Source organism: Cydia strobilella, chromosome 24, assembly GCF_947568885.1.
Source record: "Cydia strobilella chromosome 24, ilCydStro3.1, whole genome shotgun sequence".
In the NCBI taxonomy this organism is placed as follows: Eukaryota; Metazoa; Arthropoda; class Insecta; order Lepidoptera; family Tortricidae; genus Cydia; species Cydia strobilella.
This window is the reverse complement of record NC_086064.1, coordinates 2,869,797-2,891,982: the sequence shown is the minus strand read 5'-3', so window position 1 is coordinate 2,891,982 and position 22,186 is coordinate 2,869,797. Positions and strand designations below refer to the sequence as shown.

The following is a 22,186-nucleotide window of genomic DNA, read 5'->3' as shown; positions in this document are numbered from 1 at the left end:
CTTTTTTAACTTTTTATTTCCTTGTTTTCCATATGTCACATCAATTTAGTATGGAATTTTTTTGGTTCCATTTTATTTAATTTATATTATTTCATGTCGCACTTTACGTAAGTGTCAAAGCACCTATATATCCTGTGACGTCCTGCGTATTTGGGGAACAAGAATAACACATTATATATTGGTTTCGAATGCACAGGTATGCACTCGTCCGTTCGGTTGCAGGGTCGAAGCGAGACTGGTTTCTAGTTCTACCCTCTCTACTCTCGGCCGAGTGCTAACTGACATTCCTTTTATTATATAATCTCATGACGTCACATATCCGTCAAATTTAAAAATAACAAGTTAAGTGCCTCTGATGATACCTGGGTGTTTATTTTAATTATTTTTCAGAATCTCTAGACGAGCTCGAAGCTATGGTGGTACCCTTATTCTCAGCGGTGGCGGACACCTCAGTGGAAGCCCCGTCGTGGCCGGAGCACCCTTTTCCCCCGGAACTACGCAGAAAACGCGCCTACTGTCTGCCCGTGAAGGATCTCAGGTCGTTATCTATCGACTTCCCTATACCTGACACTAGGAAGCATTATAAGAGCGGGGTGAGTGTTTTAGACCAATAAGATCACTACACCTTATAAAACAAAGTCCCCCGCCGCGTCTGTCTGTGTGTATGTTCGCGATAAACTCAAAAACTACTAAACTGTTTTGTTTTTGTTTTTTTTTTATACCACGTCGGTGGCAATCAAGCATACGGCCCGCCTGATGGTAAGCAATGACCGTAGCCTATGGACGCCTGCAACACCGGAGATATTACACGCGCGTTGCCGACCCTAACACTCCTCTCCCTCGAGCTCTGGCAACCTTACTCACCGGCAGGAACACAACACTATGAGTAGGGTCTAGTGTTATTTGGCTGCGGTTTTCTGTAAGGTGGAGGTACCTCCCCAGTTGGGCTCTGCTCTAGATCTGGAATGACATCCGCTGTCCTGTGCCCTACCACACAAAGCGAGATGTCATTCACAGTGCCCATACCTCTCTTTTGGACGTAGTTTAAGGACATATCCGGGTCCGGACGCAGTTTAAGGACATACCCGGGTCCAAATTATCACTATTTTTGTTTGCCTATAAGATTTCCTGGCATATGTTGCCTATTTTTATTTACTTCCAATCCAACGTGTTTTTAGGGCTCCGTACCCAAAGGGTAAAAACGGGACCCTATTTATTACTAAAACTCCACTGTCCGTCTGTCTGTCACCAGGCTGTATCTCATGAAGCGTGATAGTTAGACAGTTGAAATTTTCACAGATTATATATTATATAGTCGGTCAAGCAAATCTTGTCAGTAGAAAAAGGCGGCAAAATTAAAAAATGTAGGCGCGAATGTGAAGATTCCGCTTCTATGGGTTACTCTAATTATTACTTATACACCAATGGAGGTACTTGCAGGTATTCTGACTTGACTGATCCTTCACGATGTGTCCTCTTTGACTGCCTCGATCCAAGTGAACGAGTCTCACGAGCCAGTCCAACTGGCTTTCGTGCCCCACTACCTAGCTACCTACTGTGTTGCCAGGTATTTTCCCAACTACCCCGTACTAATCGGGGTAACGCAATGATGTTGCCACATTATAATTATTATTCAACTGCTATCTGTCATATAAACATAAATAAATCATGACACGAAGGGATATCGTCGCATAGAAAATTTTAATTACGCCGTTTTCTACTGACAAGATTTGCTTGAACAACTATGTATATTTCTGTTGCCGCTGTAACAACAATTACTAAAAATTAAATTTGTACGGAACCCTCGAAGGGCGAGTCCGACTCGCACTTGTCCGGTTTTCTTTTACGAAAAGCTCGACTAGTTTGAAAAGTGTGAAACGTTTTTTTGCTCTGACCAGATTCTAGTTTGATAAAAATTCAAATAATCGAACTTAAACTATCGTGAGACATATTTCAAAATATTTAGATCAGTACGGTTTCACTCACTATTATTTTTAGTCGCTTTTGGCGACATGTTTCGGATTCTTTGGGTACAACCGCCGCGAACACTCGTGCCTGAGGAAGGATTCCCAAAGAATCCGAAACATGTCGCCAAAAGCGACTAAAAATAATATTGAGTGAAACCGTACTGATCTAAATATTTTAAAAATTCAAATAAATCAGTTTTCATTGCCTGTTTCCGTAGCCAGGCCACTACCTGTCGCACTTGCTCGGGCATGAGGGACCAGGGAGCTTGCTCGCAGAACTGAAGGCTAGAGGATGGTGCAACAGGTACGTACAACCTGTAATTTTTAGAAGTATTTTTTTTTTTCAAATTTAATGTACAGTCAAGGGCATAAATATATATACATTCCGAAAGTTTCAAAAACATGTGTACGCTCTTACACCTTAGACAATAAAGTCGTGTTCACATATTTTTGAGCCATTTGTCTGGATCGATATTTTTGCCTTCGACTGTACATTTGAGTTGCACAAAATGGCTTTTAATACTTTAGTATTGCCATTTTGTAAATGTGTGTGAATAACCCTTTATATTCAGTAGACGAATACATGGAATTAAAATTTAAATAACTCTTAGTTTTAGTATGACGATCATTACGAGATACCTTTTTTGTTTGACATGTATTCCATTATGTATTTAGTTTTAATTTGACGGTAATTTTCCAATACCTTTTTAATTTATAAATTGTTAGTTTTCATAATTTGTATTGTTTTTGATTATCATAGTTGACATTTTCTAATTATATATATGTTTGCATGCCAAATAATTGACGATCATAATATAAATACATATAGATTAGTGTAAATAGTATTTTATACAATCGTGATATAATAGAGAGCTTTTCAGTCGAGTACCGTGTTTAAGCAACGAAGCTTGCTGAGTTGCTTAAGTTAAGGTACGAGATTGAAAAGCTTGATTATATCACTATTGTATACAATACTTTTTCTACGAGACAAAAATAATACTTTCAACTAGTAGAATCATACAAGTAAACAAATCAAAAGTATACAGCTAAGATACGCGAGCTGCCGCAGCCCGCGATACCTTCATACTCGTACGCGCCCCGGCCGCCGGGCCCGGCGCCCCCGGCGGGTTGGTCAACGACACCTCCTCGTAACTCATGAGGCCCTGGTACCTGCTCCGCGCTAAATTCAGTTTTAAGACAGTTTTTTCTCGATTTTGGCCACCGTAGCCTATGGAGACTAACAAGCAACGCTAAGCGGTTTTCGTAGGGTATGGATGTTGCTATATGAAGGGTGTCACATGCGCGTTTCTGACTTATGAAGCAATTATTTCTACTACAACATAAAATAAAATGTTTTTGTTGGCCAACCAATCACAAAGCAGATGCGACGCAGCAGCGTGTTTAAGTAGGCTAGTTTGCATTGAATCGAGTCTCCTTAAACAAGAAACATTTTATCGAAATGTATGAAGTTCTATTTTCAAAATTTTTATAATTGACTAAACCGTATCGATAAAATTCTTATGATTGAGTCGGAAGTGCCATAGACTATCCAACGTTGAAAAGAGTAAGGTTGTAGTGTTGCATGTTAAGTTGTAATACACAGATTATACTCGACGAGTAGAAAAAATAATTTATATTGTAATTTATCATTATGAAATAAATAAACTAAAACCATAGAGTAACTTATACTAGAGCGGTACTGTCATAGTAAATTTTGTAACTCCAGTAAATTCACTGCCATCTGTCGACACACTTTAAAACTAAAAATAAATATTTATAAAAATACGATAAAATGTATTTAAACAGGATAAATGATTTTTTTATTTGCATTAATTATTTTTATATGATTTTGACCCATGTTCTTTCACTGGTATGCGTTAAAATTATAAATAACAAACGAAACAGTCAACGCCCTCTATACGAGTGTAGGCCAAAACTAGTGGCGCCATCTGATCGAGAATCAAATTTTCGTGATTTTCGAGGCACGTTTTTTTCTTAGACTGTATCCATCTATTACGGAGTTATATCTATCTTTGCTAAAACTAAACTAAAAATTGCAAATAGCATTTTAAATACAGATAACATAAGACTCTTTAAGAAACGTCTGTTTGCATTCTTATCAAACAAAGCGTATTACTCAATTGACGAATATAAAAGAGACAATAATTTAATTTAATGTAATGTTTAGAGTAAGATTTATGTATGCAGTTTATTATTAAACTTACCAACACAAACAAATTTGTATACCTAATGCTGGTAAGACATAGTGATTCTAAGTAATTATTGTAACACCTATGTACCTATGTTTAACAAATAAAAACATTGATTGATTGATTGATTGATTGATTGAATTGTTACAGTTTGGTGGGCGGGACACGTATCGGCGCTCGAGGGTTTGGCTTTTTCGGCGTCCAGGTGGATTTGACTGAGGAAGGAGTTGAGCATATTGACGATATCGTCGCTTTAGTATTCCAGGTATGTCCTAGCATATAATACTTTTTTTATACTACGTCGGTGGCAAACAAGCATACGGCCCGCCTGATGTTAAGCAGTCTCCGTAGCCTATGTACGCCTGCAACTCCAGAGCTGTTACATGCGCGTTGCCGACCCTAACACTCCGCACCCTCGAGCTCTGGCAACCTTACTCACCGGCAGGAACACAACACTATGAGTAGGGTCTAGTGTTATTTGGCTGCGGTTTTCTGTAAGGTGGAGGTATTTTATTTCCACAGTTGGGCTCTGCTCTAGATCTGGAAGGAAATCCGCTGTGCTGTGCCCTACCACACAAAGCGAGATGACATTCACAGTGCCCATACCTCTCTTACGTAGTTTAAGGACATACCCGGGTCCTAATGAAATTTAATATGCCATCAGAACCATTTAGTTAAGTTTTGAAATATGTTAGACCCCGGGCCAGGCGAAAATGTCTTCAGTAATCCGCTTGACAAAAAACCGCATTCCGATGGTTAGTTGCAGTAAGTGTAAACATGTAGTAATTCCCAATTGAATCCCAATTGACTTTTAAGTGATGACTTTGACTGATAAATATTTAATAGCGTTCATTTGGCTTTGATTTCTAATGTTTTACAGTTAGTTTCCTCGCGTTGGTGTGGTGAACATTTTTATGTTTCACTCGGTAGCAAAGTTTGTTTAACCTTCGCCCTTAAACGCTTAAGATTCCACTTTTCGAATTCAATTTTGGAGTCCGTTTGCTCGTGTATTAGTATTAGCTTGAGGGCTAAACAACAACTTTGCACTCTGACAAACAACTATTTTGAAACAGTTCCCTGTGTATTTCTCACCCTGTATTTTTCTTTTCTCAGTACATAGCCATGCTCCGTGAGACCAAGCCGCAGCGCTGGGTGTGGGAGGAGCAACGAGATCTCATGGCGATGGAGTTCCGTTTTAAAGACGCACAGGAACCCAGGTCTTTGGTCACTTCTCATGTCGGGCTTTTACACGTAAGTACCTTAGAAAAAAAAAACCTTGTCACGATGGTATAAGGTTTACTATTGATTAAGTCCTAGTGTGCCTAAACGCGGATCCACGTACGAGTAAAATTTTTTGAAAAAAAAAACCCGGCACGAGAGGCTGTGTTATCAATAAAGGTTCTTCTCAAAGACGCACAGAAACCCAGGTCTTTGGTCACTTGTCATGTCGGGCTTTTACACGTAAGTACCTTAGAAAATAAATCTTGTCACCAGGGAATAAGGGTTACTATTGATTAACTGTGTTATCGATAAAGGTTCTTCTCAAAGACGCACAGAAACCCAGGTCTTTGGTCACTTCTTATGTTGGGATTTTTACACGAAAGTACCTTGGAAAATAAACCTTGTCACGAGGGAATAAGGTTTACTATTGATTAACTGTGTTATCGATAAAGGTTCTTCTCAAAGACGCACAGAAACCCAGCGGTGTCAGCATGGTTGCATTTTTATCACCTGTCACTATGCCTGTCACTTTCGCACTTACATACTTGTTAGAACGTGAAAGACATGGTGACAGGCGATAAAAATGCTACCGTGCTAAGCCCGCAGGTCTTTGGTCACTTCTCATGTTGGGTTTTTACACAAAAGTACCTTAGAAAATAGACCTTGTCAGAAAGAATAAGGTTTACTGTTGATTAACTGTGTTATCGATAAAGTCCTCAAAGACGCACAGGAACCCAGCGGTGTCAGCATGGTTCCTTATCGCCTGTCACTATGCCTGTCACTTTCGCACTTACATACTTGTTAGAACGTGACAGGCATGGTGACAGGTGATAAAAATGCTACCGTGCTAAGCCCGCAGGTCTTTGGTCACTTCTCATGTTGGGTTTTTACACGAAAGTACCTTAGAAAATAGACCTTGTCAGGAGAGAATAAGGTTTACTATTGATTAACTGTGTTATCGTTAGTCCTCAAAGACGCACAGGAACCCAGATCTTCGGCCACTTCACATGTTGGGCAGGTTTTACACATAAGTAAAATAATGGCAACATTTGTGCATTTTAATTTTACAAAAAAACCAAACCGATGATCCGATGAGACGATGTCCAGCGTATTCGCCAGGTCTGAACGCACTTTTACTTTAGTAACTTTACATTAGGCTTGTGCCTGCTCGGTCACTACAGAGAGCGCTCCGCTCTCGGTCAATCGGTCAAACGAACTAGTTCGGTCTTTTAGTTCCTTTAGTTCAGTTCGGTTGTTGAGAGCCGGGAATTGGATTTTTTCCAATATTTAGTAACTGAATACAATTTAACTTGTACAATACGATTTGTCGATATCAAACATTAAAACACCTTAACAATACAAAAAAAAAAAACAAATATCAGATTTATGAAAAATATTTGATTTTCCTTCGTATTTTACGGGCTTAGGAGTGTCACGTCGTTCATACATCTCGTTCACACTCGTGCCAGGGACAGTGCCAACCGTTTCGTTCCATCCATTTACCGTTTCACTCAGTCAAGCGCTCTCCACTCCCACTGAACTAAAGGACCTAAAGACCGATTAAGAGCGTGCAAAAAGATTTAGTTCCTTCACGGGATTTCATTCTTAACAGTTCTTAGTTCATGACCGACTCAAGCCTACTTTACATTATTATTTGTTATAGGAATTTCCAATGGAGGACGTTTTAAGCGCGTATTATCTGCTGACAGAATGGAAGCCGGAACTGGTAGACGAGCTGCTAGCTATGTTGACGGCCGAGAACGTGCGAGTCGGTATAGTAGCGAAGTGAGTTCTCAAAATACCCCAATTGTTACCTACATCTTAACATGACATGACTTTGATACTATTAAGAGCCCATTAACGTGCTTACTAGCGCCAGCGCCACTGCTAAATAATGATTATTTAAATTTAATGATATATATTTTAAAAAGGGGGCCGCTACGTACTGTATTTTGTATTTAAGTACCTTTTGAATAAATCAAACTAGTTTTTATGTTGCTGGATTCGTCGATCTATGAACTCAAAATAATAACGGCCGTTTTAACTTTGGACGCATAGACGAATCTAATAGTAACGTGAAAACCATAAAAATGTTTTGAAAAAAAAAAACTACCTATGCCGCCGTGGCCCGGTGGCCGAACGGCACAGGCACCTGCCGCGATAACAGAGGACGCTGGTTCGATTCCAGCCTGGGGCACTGGAGGCCTTGGTCACTTTTTCTTAGTATATGCCATTTATTTCAGTTTATAATTTATATAGTAGTGTTTCTACTTGAAATAAAAACAAATTAAATATTTTCTGAAAATAATTTAATTTGTTCTAATACTTCTAATGCAAGACAGTTTGTTGGCAGAAGGGACTCCCTTAAAACACAGATGGGTAGTCTTAGCTAATTAGTTGCCTAGTTAATAATTAAGTACATAGCCTACATAGGTACAAGGTTCACCATGACGCGCCGCACACGTGACGTTCAAACCTCTTCGATGAAGCCTCCTCTTCCTCCCTCTCCTCCTCCTCCTCAACCTCCTCCATCCATCCTCTTTGATGGATGATGAAGGTTCGCTTCGTGAGGAAAGCGGTACAATCCCAATAAAACGTAGTTTCCTCTGTCTTGAAATTAGTGTATATAGTTTGTCTGTTTGTCAGAGTGTTCGCTGACAAGTGCACGCAGGTGGAGCCCTGGTACAGCACCAAGTATCTTCAAGAAGACATTGACCCTAAGAAAATCAAGGTAATTACGTAATTAGGCCCTACGTCGTACTTATTTCGTAGTCATTGGTAGGCGAACTTTTAGAAGTAAAACTTCTTTAGACGCGACTAGAGGGTAACTAAGATCTTTTTTCTGACGGAAGTAATGCTCAGTAGTTGTCAGTAGCATAGAGTAACTTATACTAGAGCGGTACTGTCATAGTAAATTTTGTAACCCCAGTAAATTCACTGCCATCTGTCGACACACTTTAAAACTAAAAATAAATATTTATAAAAATACGATAAAATGTATTTAAATATGGATAAATGATTTTTTTTTTTGCAATAATTATTTTTATACGATTTTGACCCATGTTCTTTCACTGGTATGCGTTAAAATTATAAATAACAAACGAAACAGTCAACGCCCTCTATACGAGTGTAGGCCAAAACTAGTGGCGCCATCTGATCGAGAATCAAATTTTCGTGATTTTCGAGGCACGTTTTTACCTTAGACTTTATCCATCTATTACGGAGTTATCTTTGCCTGTATCAACCAACTCTTAAGTTTAAAAGCTTTCTATTAACTTGCAATGTATCTATGTATGTTTGTACGGGTCAAATCTTGCAAATTAAATTTTCATTTCTCATGCTCTGAAAGAGGGTCATTGTTGTTCTAAAAGGTGTGCAGAAAATGATACGTGTCTGCACTAGGGCATTTTACGTTCGAAGTACAATTTTTTTAATATTTTGTAAAATAAACAATTGAAATTAGAGTTTAAATGGATTTGTTATACAATTTCCATTCCGATATTTGACTTCATTCCATAAATAACGATACTTTTGCCTGAATTGTTAATTGAAAGTACCCTCAAGAAATACTATAAAAATATATACTTAGTCATGTTTAAAAAAAACACATGCATTTTACTTTCCTCGTATTCGAAATGAAAAGTAGAGTGTTTAACTCGGGTGAAAGGCATCATTTCAGCCTCGGACTATTGGCGCTCTCACTGCGTTCGAGCGCCAAAATACCTCGGCTGAAATGAGTGCCTTTCATCCCTTGGTTAACAATCTACTATTGACTTACTTCCCAACTTCCAATGAAGCTGAAAATTTGCATACATATGTAAGTCGGGTGACAATGCAATGTTATGCTACCATCGAGCTGATCTGATGATGGAGACACGAGGTGGCCAAAGGAACTCTGTATTAAAACAACGAAACCTAATTGTTTGGAGTTTTTAGAATTGTCTCGACGAGTATAAGTTGCCTGATGAAAAAAAGTACAGTCAGCAATAAAAGCTTGTAATGAATGGAATGAAAAATGAATTTTTTGCCATGGAGACACGAGGTGGCCATATTAACTCTGTGATAAAATAACGTAACCTATTGCCATATTGCGTAATGCGTAACCGTTGTGTGTGGGGTTTTTAGAGTTGTCTCGATGAGTATTAGTTGCCTGCGGAAAGAAAAGTACAGTCAGCGATAAAAGCTTGTACCAAAAATGAAATTTTTGCCAAAAACTTTTTATTCTGTTACCCAGGACTGGAACTCGATGAAACCAATACCCGCGCTGCACCTGCCGCCCCCGAACGAGTTTATTCCTGCACGATTAGAACTGGAGAAGGAAAAGGACCCCACCTGCGATGCCGTGGCGCCCTCTATGGTCAGAGTAAGTAATCAATGTAAAAAAACCGGCCAAGTGCGAGTCGGACTTGCCCACCAAGGGTTCCGTACTTTTTAGTATTTGTTGTTGTAGCGGCAACAGAAACACATCATCTGTGAAAATTTCAACTTTCTAGCTATCACGGTTCATGAGATACAGGCTGGTGACAGATAGACGGATAGTGGAGTCTTAGCAATAGGGACCCGTTTTTACCCTTTGGGTACGAAACCCTAAAAATGCCCCATCGAGCGCGCGAAGCGAAACCCTTATTATATATTTATTTTTCAGGACTCTCCTCTGATGCGACTATGGTTTAAACAGGACAACGAATTCCGGCTGCCCAAGGCTTTCCTAACTTTTGATTTAGTCAGGTAAGGAATATTTCATATTACTACGTACAGAATTTCCACTGTCTGTTTGTCAGTGGAAGATCACGAATCATGTTGTCCCTCACTCTCGAATCGTTCTCTTTCTCACTCTCAAAACTGTACCTTTATTTACTGCTTGGGGCGCGCGCACGAAAATTAACTGTTAAACAGTACACTGTTCTAAACAATTATATTTGTTGTATGTAATGTTAGTATATACATAATTATTTACTGCCTAGCTAACTATAAACTACAATTGTAAAATTGTAGTTTCTAAATAAATATATAAGCAGATTTTCTCAAAACCAGTTTATAGAAAATCTGCCTACTCACCTTTTCCTGCGCACATGAATCATGCAGCAGGTTTTTATCGGTATACAGGCTATCAACCCTGTCCGCAATCATGACTATGTATTACTAGACTTATATTGACCGGGATATAGACCGTGATTACCTTTTGTATTATTTGTGAGCTCCCGACTATATCCCGGTCAATATAAGTCTAGTGAAGCTAACCGTGAATCATTCAAAACTCATGACTATGTATGTTTGTTTCTGAATTAAAAAAATATATGCGACTTACTTCAACGAGAAATCCACTTATCAGGCTATTATTGGTTATGAAATGCAGCTTCGCCCTTATATTTCGCAGTGCGCTAGCCGCTAGCCCTATGACACTAACTTCTCCATTGGCAACAATGTAATTTGTCGTGTGTTTTCAGCCCGCTCGCCTACCAAGACCCTACCAACTGCAACCTGACTTCTCTATGGGTGCTAGTGTTCCGTGACAGCCTACAACAGTTCGCTTATTCGGCGGAGCTGGCTGGACTACGCTGGAGCATCGGCAACGCCAAGTATGGCGTCAGCGTGAGTGCATTTTACCCAACGGTGGACAACAACCCCAACCAGGACTGCGAACTTGTCGCCCAACGGTGACTAGTTGACTCTAGGACTTCTTTATGGGTGCAGTCTAAAGGCGGTTCTGGCGCTCGCTCGGCATCGCGCGCGCTGTTTGGTCGCAGTTCACCTAACATGCACCTCCTCGCTTCGCTCGTTGTCGTACCTATCTTGGCTCTGTCAAATGACTTAATCTACTTAACAATCATTACGTAAATAATGAAAATAAATATAAATATGTGCGAAAATTTGGTTGGCAAGTGAAATTCGGACAATAAAATTTCGGCGAAAAGGCAGAACACCCATTTTCCTGCATTGTCTAGTAGTATCCCTTGTCCAGAAATATCCACTTTCCTTTCACGTCCACAGAAATTCATGATAAAAACTTCCAAGCTAGTCATTTTAGAAGTAAGTGTCCTTACTTTTATAATTATAGTAAAATGTAGCGTTATGTCGTCAGCAAAAACTCTAATCGTAGGGATGTTCATTATCAATCGGTTTGGGCTATAAAATTAGTTTACTGATATACTGAGTCCAAGAGGAACCAAAGGAGGAGGAGGAAAGGTGTGTTACCATGCATTCTTTAGAATCCTGAGATTTTCCAAAACCAATATTGTTTTTAGATAAATCAATAATAGGGTACTTTAATACACGACATAACATTATAATAATATGGCAAAGTACCTTATACTAGTAAAATACTAGCTTCTGCTTGCGACTTGGTCTGCGTGAGATGATGATGATTGATAAAACCTACCCTGTCCTTCCTCGGGCCTCAATCTATCTCCATACCAAATTTCATCTAAATCTGTTCAGCGGTTTAAGCGTGAAGAGATAACAGACGGACAGAGTTACTTTCGCATTCATATTATTTGTAAGGATTAGTAGGGATTTTTCCTTATTTTAAAAAGGTTAATCTCATTAATATTTTGGCCACAGATAACAGTAGATGGTTATGACGACAAGCAACACGTGTTACTGGAGAAGATCATAGAAAACATCGTCAACTTCAAGGTGGATCCCCAACGTTTCGCCATCATGAAGGAGAACCATATTCGCGGCATTAAGAATTTTGAGGCTGAACAACCTTATCAGGCAAGTGTGTATGACACCTTCGGGGGCGGTTGCACCAAACCGTTTGTCACCGTTAAATCGTTCGCTACATTTTCATAGTTCACTGGTGATTGATGTTGATCAGTTTGTCACGTGTGGTTGGTGCAACCTGCCCTTAGTTTTATAACAATACAATCAATACATGCCTGCGACAAGCAACATGTGTTACTGGAGAATATTCCAAACGGTTCGCCATCATGAAGGCAAACCATATTCGCGCCTTTAGGAATTTTGAGGCTGAATAAGCATATCAGGTGAGTACATAAAATTTGGCGCACGAAGGTTGAGAAATCATTGGCAATGGTTGGCTTCCTTAGCTCAAAACTCTTCACGCTTTATTGACAAAAAATGTGAAGGAATAACGTAAATGTACGCTTGGCACTGTCCTAGAAGTGGCCACCTTCAATCATAATTCCATAGAGTAACTTATACTAGAGCGGTACTGTCATAGTAAATTTTGTAACCCCAGTAAATTCACTGCCATCTGTCGACACACTTTAAAACTAAAAATAAATATTTATAAAAATACGATAAAATGTATTTAAATATGGATAAATGATTTTTTTATTTGCATTAATTATTTTTATATGATTTTGACCCATGTTCTTTCACTGGTATGCGTTAAAATTATAAATAACAAACGAAACAGTCAACGCCCTCTATACGAGTGTAGGCCAAAACTAGTGGCGCCATCTGATCGAGAATCAAATTTTCGTGATTTTCGAGGCACGTTTTTTCCTTAGACTGTATCCATCTATTACGGAGTTATATCTATCTTTGATATTTCTAATTAGCAATAGAACCAGTAATAGAGATGGAAGCTGTCAATTATTTTAAATAGACTGTCAAACACTCTTCCCTATAGGTAAATTTTATTGCTGGCCTTATTATATATATGGCCTGTCTGATACGTGATAACGAAGATATATAACAAAACCTCTTTATGAAATAAAACGATGAAAACGGATTATATCGCTTATATTGAATTTATAATACATCCCGATGTTTATCTTTACTTGAAAATAGTTGTATTGTATATTGTATAACTAGCCTAATGAACCGATTTTGCATGTACAACTAGCCTTAAAGTTTATAGTTTATTATTTTTGTATGTGGGTAGGTGGGTACTTTTGCACATTGTAGCTTTTCTTCAGTCACCCGTTGACCTCGAACGCTGTAAAGGGTTCGAAACGTCGGGATGTATTATAAATTCAATGTTATTATTATTATTATTCAGAGCCCACTGTGTCCAACTGCTGGGCAAAGGCCTCTCCCCTCATTTTCCACTCGTCTCTGTTTAGTGCTATATCTGACCAGCCTCTCAAGGAGTCCAAGTTATCCCGCCATCGCCGACGAGGTCTTCCGGATCCCCGGTTAGACTCGTGGGAGTGGGTGGTCGGTAAATTGAATGTACACGATATAATTCGTTCTCATAGTTTTATTTGAGTAACTATCGTGGTAACCGAAGACAATATAGGTTATAGGTTTTCGCGGGCTTGGTTTCCGCAACTCGACGTCATATAACGCGCCTATTTTGCGTGATAGGTTGACGGCACTACTCTTGCCAACCCAACTCTTCCAGGAAGCCTAGCAGACCCTTGATGTCGCCGACGACTTCTGGGAGAGACCCCGGCGAGCCGAGGTATTGTGCCCGGTATTCTGCCACCCTTGGACATTCGAGGATGACGTGGGCGGCTGTCTCTTCTGCCTCCATGCATGCCCTGTAAAGGGGGCTATCTGTAACCGAAGACAATAAAACCTCTTTATTTTCAGCACGCAGTATACCAGCAGGCTCTCTGTTTGTCTGACCTGGTGTGGACGAGGTGTCAACTTCTGGACGCGGCCGAACGTGAGTACCCATACCATGTTAGATCCTTAATATAGAGAACACAGATACCCTAAGAATAAATTAAATTATTTTCTATGAAAATATTTTAATTTGAGCCACAAGCCTTCGGGAATTGTCATATACTTGGAAATTTCGACCCATGCCACCGTGACCGTATAGCCGAGCGGTTCAGGCACCTGTCCGGTAAACGGGGTACGCTGGTTCGATTCCAGCTCTGGACACTGGAGGCTTTGGTCATTTTTTCCTTCCTATATGACATTTATTTCAGAACACAGATACCGCATCATCAAACTCAAGAAACTCAAGAAAGTATACACAAAATTGAGAGCGCACTATTCGCCAACAGTAGTATAAAAAAACCGGCCAAGTGCGAGTCGGACTCGCACACCGAGGGTTCCGTACTTTTTAGTATTTGTTGTTATAGCGGCAACAGAAATACATCATCTGTGAAAATTTCAACTGTCTAGCTATCACCGTTCATGAGATACAGCCTGGTGACAGACGGACAGCGGGGTCTTAGTAATAGGGTCCCGGTTTTACCCTTTGGGTACGGAACCCTAAAAATGATTATGTTTTCAATGAATGACTCAAACAAATTACATACATACATCACGTACAGAATGTACAGATGGACCCAGGTTCATTTCATAGGTACCTACATACAATAACATACAACAATAAGGGGTGTTAGTACGATTCTCGGTAATCCTCCTCTAAATACAGTCATCGTCGTTTCAGCAACAGTAATAAACTTAATAAAACAAAGTCGCTTCCTGCTGTCTGTGTGTCCCTAGGGGATATAACCAAGCGGATCCGCCACGTCTGTAATTTGCTGTACAAAAAAGTCTGGCAATTTTTGCGGGGGAGGGGAACGTCAAATGTATACGTAACGTCAACGTAATAGCCATGTCAGATAAACGTCAATCCAATGTCCATACATTGTGTATGACCATGGCAGACTATTTTCGACAGCGGGGAACGCCTGTTAATGGCTACTCCGTTTGGTTATATTCTTCCAGGTCTGTCCCTATGTATGCTTAGATCTTTAAAACTACGCAACGGATTTTGATGCGGTTTCTTTTAATAGATAGAGTGATTCAAGAGGAAGGTTTATATGTATAATACATCGGCATTGCACCCGTGCGAAGCCGGGGCGGGTCGCTAGTTTTGTTATAAAAACTAAACTTGTTATAAAAATGCAACATGTGTCATCATCCCTATTCTTCTCAGTTCATCAGCCGACTAAAATGCTTATCTGTATGCAGCTCTAACGCCAGAGATGCTGGACGATTTTGCAGCTCGCTTCATCAGGAAGGTTCACATCGAGGGCCTCATGTTTGGCAACCTCACTAGAGAGAAGGCGCTTAGGATCGCAGACATGGTCGAGGGGAAGTAAGTTCATATTATTTATATTTACACATCCATGGCTGTCTTCTTCTCCTTTCACCGTGCCTTTTCCCATTTCATTTGGGGTCGGCCCTCCGAATATTTTTCCGCCATTAGATGTCCAGCACTCTGCTCCGCATAGTGTTAAAGTAATACACCAATCATCATCAAATAAAGGATTTAATACAATAAAACAGACATAACTTGGGAAACTCTACCAGGCGACGCCATTACGGCGATGGCTATCTGTCAAGTCCTTGCCGCGCTATAGTGATGTATCCATTTCGAATACCGATTGTATAGCTGCATTCGCGAAAGCCTCATATCGGTTATTAATAGCATGACGGGCATGGAGACTACATAAAGGAGCCAAATCTCTATGTATGAAAAGTGTCCATCAAAAAACAGTAATTAGGCGGCGCCACCATACACCGAAATACTACCAAAAACAACCTACGTAATTTGGTCGGGTTATTTGTTGGTTCATGTTATACTCATGTCCCAGAGCCTAACTAGCGCCACCGGAGAGATTAGGAACTATTATTTAAAGCTGAAAGCGGTCACTTTTGCAACAATTCTGCCATAAGAGATTGGCATCCTTTCTATACCATCCATAATGACGGGTCTGACGCACGTCTTATAGACTTTCCCTTTAGTTTTGATCGGCATTCTACAATCGCAGAGTATAACGATCGTGTTGCATAATAAACTACAACTTATTACAAGCGGAACTCCTTTTCTTATAAGTGAAATTAGAAAAGGAGTTCCGTTTGTAATATTAGTTGTATAGGTAGTTTATTATGCAACACGGCCCAGTTTAGGCTACACCAGATATGTGCGAGGATGCGTACCGAGGAATGTGTGTTAAGAGTCCCCGGCAAGCCCGGCCGAATTTCTACCTTCCCATACAAACAGTTTCGTTCTCATTTTAAAACTACGTGTTGGATTGTAATGAAACGTCACATGTTCAACAAATTTGCCGGCACCTGTAGTAAATTACTAATATTTATAACTTTTACCTTACTGATTTATTTTTTATTTTTTATATTAGCCTATTTTGGTGTCCCACTGCTGGGCAAAGGCCTCCCCTCGTTTTCTCCACTCGACCCTGTCATCGCCATTTTCCCACCATTTGGGGTAGAATGCTTCCAAGTCGTCCCGCCATCTCCTTTTTGGTCTGCCTGAACCCCGGCCTGCACCGTCTATGGTGCTCCGTGGGTCCCACTCAGTAACCATTTTGGCTAACTGATTTTATAACTTTGAAAATAGAACTTTACTGATCGCTGTTATATAAATAAATAAATATTATAGGATATTCTTACACAGATTGACTAAGTCCCACGGTAAGCCCAAGGAGGCTTGTGTTATGGGTACTCAGAGAACGATATATATAAATACTTAAATACATAGAAAACACCCATGACTCAGAAACAAATATCTGTGCTCATCACACAAATAAATGCCCTTACCGGGACGAACCCAGGACCATCGGCTTCACAGGCAGGGTCACTACCCACTAGGCCAGACCGGAAATATAACTTATTTTCCCTAATTTCCAGAATACCAAAAGACGCATCACCTCTTCTAGCCCAACAGCTTCTATTATACAGAGAAGTGGAAATAGAAAAAGGTATGTTTAGTCAATTAACATCTAATGTCTAAGAAATAATGTCTAGGTTTTTAGTCGGTAAGAGTCCGACACTGGCTGGGCCTCCCTTGCCAGTCGTCCATGATGGATTTTCCTTAAGTCGCAGTCTTTAAGCTAAAAATATTTAAATGTAGAAAAAAGCAAGGACACTCGTCTTTGGCCCTTCAGGCGACTCCCCACAAAAAAAAAAACATCTAATGTCGAAAAAAATTTCTTCTTAATTACAGCAACAAAAACAAGTTAACTAACTATGAATAACTTTGGGAACAAATCATCACTTACCATCAGGTGGGATCGTGGTCAAACGCCTAGCCTGCCTATTCATCATAAAAAAAATAATTAAATATTTTGATTTGTGTTTTTTAAGTAGTCACACTACTATATATAAATTATTAACTGATCCTAACAAGGCCTAGTTCCCCCTCTGGGTTGGAAGGTCAGATGTCAGTCGCTTTCGTAAAAACTAGTGCCTACGTCAATTCTTAGGATTAGTTGTCAAGCGGACCCCAGGCTCCCATGAGCCGTGGCAAAATGCCGGGATAACGCGAGGAAGAAGACAATAGATGTCTTAAATTTGCAGAAAAAGTGACGTTAATTGTCTCAATTCCACCATAATTCCACCCCGCTTTTAACCCTCTTAAGGGATGATATTCGGGATAAAAACTATCCTATGTCCTTCCCCGGAACTCAAACTATCTCTATACCAAATTTCAACTAAATCGGTTCAACGGTTTAAGCGTGAAGAGGTAACACACAGACAGACAGACAGACTTTCGCATTTATAATATTAGTATGGATTTTAATAATTTGTATAATGTTTTATTGACAATTTGACAACCTCTTAGACTTGGCAACGTAAAACTACCATAAGCAAAGAGTAAGCCAGAAAATATAGCGACGATTTAAATCATTCAGAAATAAACAACTAACGAGATTTCATATTCAACAGGAGCACATTACCTTCGCGAGAAAGAGAACGCAGTACACAAATCATCTTGCGCCTCTCTCTATTATGCGTGTGGAGTGCGAGCGACTCGATCAAATGTTGTGCTGGAGTTGCTCGCACAAACCCTGTCTGAGCCTTGCTTCAATGTGTTACGGACTAAGGTAATATATACACTATGAGAGAAAGAGATCGTAGTACACAAGTCATCTTGCGCCTCTCTACTACGCGTGTGTGTGCGAGCGACTCGACCAAACGTGCTGGAGTTGCTCGCACAGACCCTGTCTGAGCCTTGCTTCAATGTACTACGGACTAAGGTAACATAAACATTATGAGAGAAAGGGAACGCAGCACACAAGTGCCTCTCTCTGTTACGTGTGTGTGCGAGCGACTCGACCAAACGTGCTGGAGTTACTCGCACAGACCCTGTCTGAGCCTTGCTTCAATGTTACTACGGTCTAAGGTAACATAAACATTATGAGAGAAAGGGAACGCAGCACACAAGTGCCTCTCTCTGTTACGTGTGTGTGCGAGCGACTCGACCAAACGTGCTGGAGTTGCTCGCATCGCACAGACCCTGTCAGATGCCTTGCTTCAATGTGCTGCGGACTAAGGTAATTATAAGCTCTGTTTTTACAAGCCAGATACTTTATGACGGCGCGAAGGTCTCCGCTTTAGCACAGAATAAATAATAATACCAGGTACAGAAGGTTCACTCTGTAACAAAACACGTTTATTACGACAGATATGACCGCTAGGTGGCGCAAGCGCGAACAGGCGTCCGTTCCGTAGCGGTGCGCGGCAACTACTATGGCTAGACACCGAAATTGGTGTAGGCCGCACGTACTTGTAGCGACGCGACGAAATCGCGGAGTGAGCCACGCCCGACTTTAGCTTGGGCAATAACGCTTTCGTATATCTGTCCGGCTGTTAACCTTTAAAGGTCGCATTTCTCAACCGCATCTCGTTAAATTTCGTGAGAAAGTTCTATAATTTGATAGAATTTAAATTTTAAACTGAAATGAATATCTTCATAGAAAATAATTTAATTTTAATTTGTTCTTAGAGTCGATAGAATTTTATGTAGATTTAGTTTTTGGTTATTTTTAGGGTTACGTACCCAAAGGGTAAAAACGGGACCCTATTACCAAAGATATAACTCCGTAATAGATGAATACAGTCTAAGGAAAAAACGTGCCTCGAAAATCAAGAAAATTTGATTCTCGTTCAGAGGGCGCTACTACGTTTGTCCTACTCTCGTATAGAGGGCGTTGGCGGTTTCGTTTGTTATTTTACATTTTTAACGCATATCAGTGAAAGAACATGGGTCAAAATCATAAAAATAATTAATGCAAATAAAAAAAATCATTTATCCATATTTAAATACATTTTATCGTATTTTTATTAATCTTCATTTTTAGTTTTAAAGTGTGTCGACAGATGGCAGTGAATTTACTGGGGTTACAAAATTTACTATGACAGTCTATTACTAAGATTTCGCTGTCCGTCTGTCACCAGGCTGTATCTCGTGATCTGTGATAGCTAGACAGCTGAAATTTCATTTCATTTCATTTATTCGTTGCAACCATGGCATTACAGATGTTCTTAAAATAAAGTGAGTACAATCATGGACCCTACTAGGGCGTAGCAACATTTTATATCTACATATTTCTAAGGTAGTCAGAATAGTCAGAATAGAGGTAGGTAGAATTTGAATTCTATGTAATTAGTTATATTATTATATCACTATAACATTTATCATGCTCCATTTTTCACAGATGATGTATTTCGGTTGCCGCTATAACAACAAATACTAAAAACAGAATAACATAGAGATTTAAGTGGGGCTCCCATACAACAAACGTGATTTTTGACCGAAGTTAAGCAACGTCGGGCGGGGTCAGTACTTGGATGGGTGACCGTTTTTATAGATAATGGTACGGAACCCTTCCTGTGCGAGTCCGACTTGCACTTGGCCGGTTTTTTTTTCAATATAGCAGAGGTCAATAGCTGACAGAACCACTATTTTATACTATTTATCTTTATTTGTACGTCTAATTTTAGCAATTTTCTGTGCTCTATACCAATAACTGTTTTCACAGGAGCAACTCGGCTACATCGTGTTCAGCGGCGTACGGCGCTCCAATGGAGTCCAAGGCCTCCGCGTTATTGTCCAGAGCGATCGGCACCCTGCATACTTGGAACAGAGAATAGAATCCTTCCTTAAGGAACACAAGGTAATCATACCTTCTAAGTAAAACCTTCTAGTAAATTGCGTGCTATAAAAAAATCTTTGTCTAGCACAGGCCTTAATTCTTAATCGTACAGTCAAAATTTGGGGCATTTTCTATGAAAAGGGACCTTATTGTCGATGGCGCTTACGCCGCACATCATCGCGCGGCATTGTATCTATATCGGAGCATCGTTTATAATGGCGTAAGCGCCATCGACAATAAGGTCCCTTTTTATAGAAAATACCACATTTATTCTACACGTATTACATTTAAGGCCTTTTTCCCAGGATTACTTAGAAGCCATGTCAGAGGAAGAATTCGTGAAGCACCGCTCAGCGCTTGCGGCTCAGCGACTCGAGCGGCCTAAGCGGATGTCTACTAAGGCCTCGCAAATATGGAGCGAGATCAGCGCACAGGTGAGAACGGGACAGATATAGCATGTAAGAGCGAGACAACGGTTCGTGAAGCACCGCTCAGCGCTCGCGGCTCAGTGACTCGAGCGGCCTAAGCGGATGTCTACTAAGGCCTCGCAGATATGGAGCGAGATCAGCGCACAGGTGAGAACGGGATAGATATAGCATGTAAGAGCGAGACAACGGTTCGTGAAGCACCGCTCGGCGCTCGCGGCTCAGCGACTCGAGCGGCCCAAGCGGATGTCTACTAAAGCCTCGCAGATATGGAGCGAGATCAGCGCACAGGTGAGAACGGGACAGATATAGCATGTAAGAGCGAGACAACGGTTCGTGAAGCACCGCTCAGCGCTCGCGGCTCAGTGACTCGAGCGGCCCAAGCGGATGTCTACCAAGGCCTCGCAGATATGGAGCGAGATCAGCGCACAGGTGAGAACGGGATAGATATAGCATGTAAGAGTACTGTATCTAGCCTATGATAAGTGCGTACATATAACTTTTACAAAAAACAAATGTAAAATACTAACAAATTACAACATAGGAGGAGAACCTGTCCAGGGAGTTAATCATGTTAAGGATCTAGGGGTTACGTTAGATGAAAAACTTACTCTCGATCAACACGTTCATAAAATTACAACCAAAGCATATCAAATGTTAGGTTTCGTTCTTAGGGCAGCCAAACCACTAAAAAAATCCTCATCCTACTTGTTGTTATATAACTCCTTAGTCCGCCCCTACCTTGAATATGCCTCGCAAGTTTGGAACCCCCATTACAAAATTTACAAAAACGCGATTGAAGCCGTTCAAAAACGATTCCTGAGAGCTCTTCATTATAGAATGACCCATGCTCCATTGTCATACGACAAGCTCCTCGAACGTTACAAACTCAAAACTCTGACTAGCAGACGTAACGCCCAGGACGCTGTTGCCTTGTTCAACATATGTAGGGGTCATTATAACTGTCCAGAACTGCTAGATTGTATTGGTTTCCGTGCTCCTACCTATAGAACACGAACGAAAGCCCTGTTCGCGTTGCCTGCTGCATCGAACAACGCTGGAGTCCGTGCTCCGCTTCGCAGAATATGTCAAATGTACAATAACGACCTGGTCTCGGTTGACATTTTTAACGAAAATCGTGCAAATTTCAAACGTAAAGTAAACTTACTGTTATGAAGCATTATGTACCTACTTCCTTAAACTTTGGTTCATCATATTAACGAAATAATTTTGGCCCAATACAAACTTAGCCTTACATTCATCATAATAAATGTGTAGTTCTCAAATGTTATGTGATTGAATCTTGTCAGCACTGTAATTACTACTATAATCGTCAGTGTATCATTATTAGTTTAGTACCTATCTACTATACCTACCACACATGTTATAAGTACCTCAATCCGATGACAATGCCACTTATACACTCTTGATTTATAAATCTTAGTGGGAATTGTCTCAGGATGTAGGTTGCACCTATTAATGTAAAAACCATTCTCTTCGTTTTATATTATCTTCCTATGTCTGTTTTTTTCCCCAATAAAGAAAAATAAAATAAAATAAAATAAAAGAGCGAGACAACGGTTCGT

The 22,186-nt window shown here is 40.2% G+C and overlaps 2 protein-coding genes across 5 annotated transcripts in view; both read left to right on the top strand.

The window, feature by feature from the left end:
* The window catches only part of LOC134752140 (zinc finger imprinted 3-like), a 123,339-nt gene that overhangs the window by 75,676 nt on the left and 25,477 nt on the right, over window positions 1–22,186 (top strand). The window lies entirely within an intron of this gene.
* The window catches only part of LOC134752115 (insulin-degrading enzyme), a 40,796-nt gene that overhangs the window by 10,164 nt on the left and 8,446 nt on the right, over window positions 1–22,186 (top strand). For 3 of the 4 annotated variants that reach the window (XR_010128735.1, XM_063687687.1, XM_063687686.1), the window contains exons 8-23: window positions 391–593; window positions 2,186–2,271; window positions 4,328–4,442; window positions 5,291–5,428; window positions 7,062–7,183; window positions 8,045–8,129; window positions 9,633–9,761; window positions 10,044–10,126; window positions 10,846–10,990; window positions 11,960–12,115; window positions 13,907–13,982; window positions 15,248–15,374; window positions 16,928–16,998; window positions 17,966–18,123; window positions 20,062–20,196; window positions 20,481–20,609. Coding sequence is in view for 2 of the 4 variants with exons in the window: in XM_063687687.1 (XP_063543757.1) it covers window positions 391–593; window positions 2,186–2,271; window positions 4,328–4,442; window positions 5,291–5,428; window positions 7,062–7,183; window positions 8,045–8,129; window positions 9,633–9,761; window positions 10,044–10,126; window positions 10,846–10,990; window positions 11,960–12,115; window positions 13,907–13,982; window positions 15,248–15,374; window positions 16,928–16,998; window positions 17,966–18,123; window positions 20,062–20,196; window positions 20,481–20,609 (1,958 nt within the window). In the remaining 2 variants the exon portion in view is untranslated. Of the gene's footprint in view, window positions 1–390; window positions 594–2,185; window positions 2,272–4,327; window positions 4,443–5,290; window positions 5,429–7,061; window positions 7,184–8,044; window positions 8,130–9,632; window positions 9,762–10,043; window positions 10,127–10,845; window positions 10,991–11,959; window positions 12,116–13,906; window positions 13,983–15,247; window positions 15,375–16,927; window positions 16,999–17,965; window positions 18,277–20,061; window positions 20,198–20,480; window positions 20,610–22,186 lie in introns of those variants that run through there. The other variant, XR_010128736.1, reaches the window with a different exon arrangement.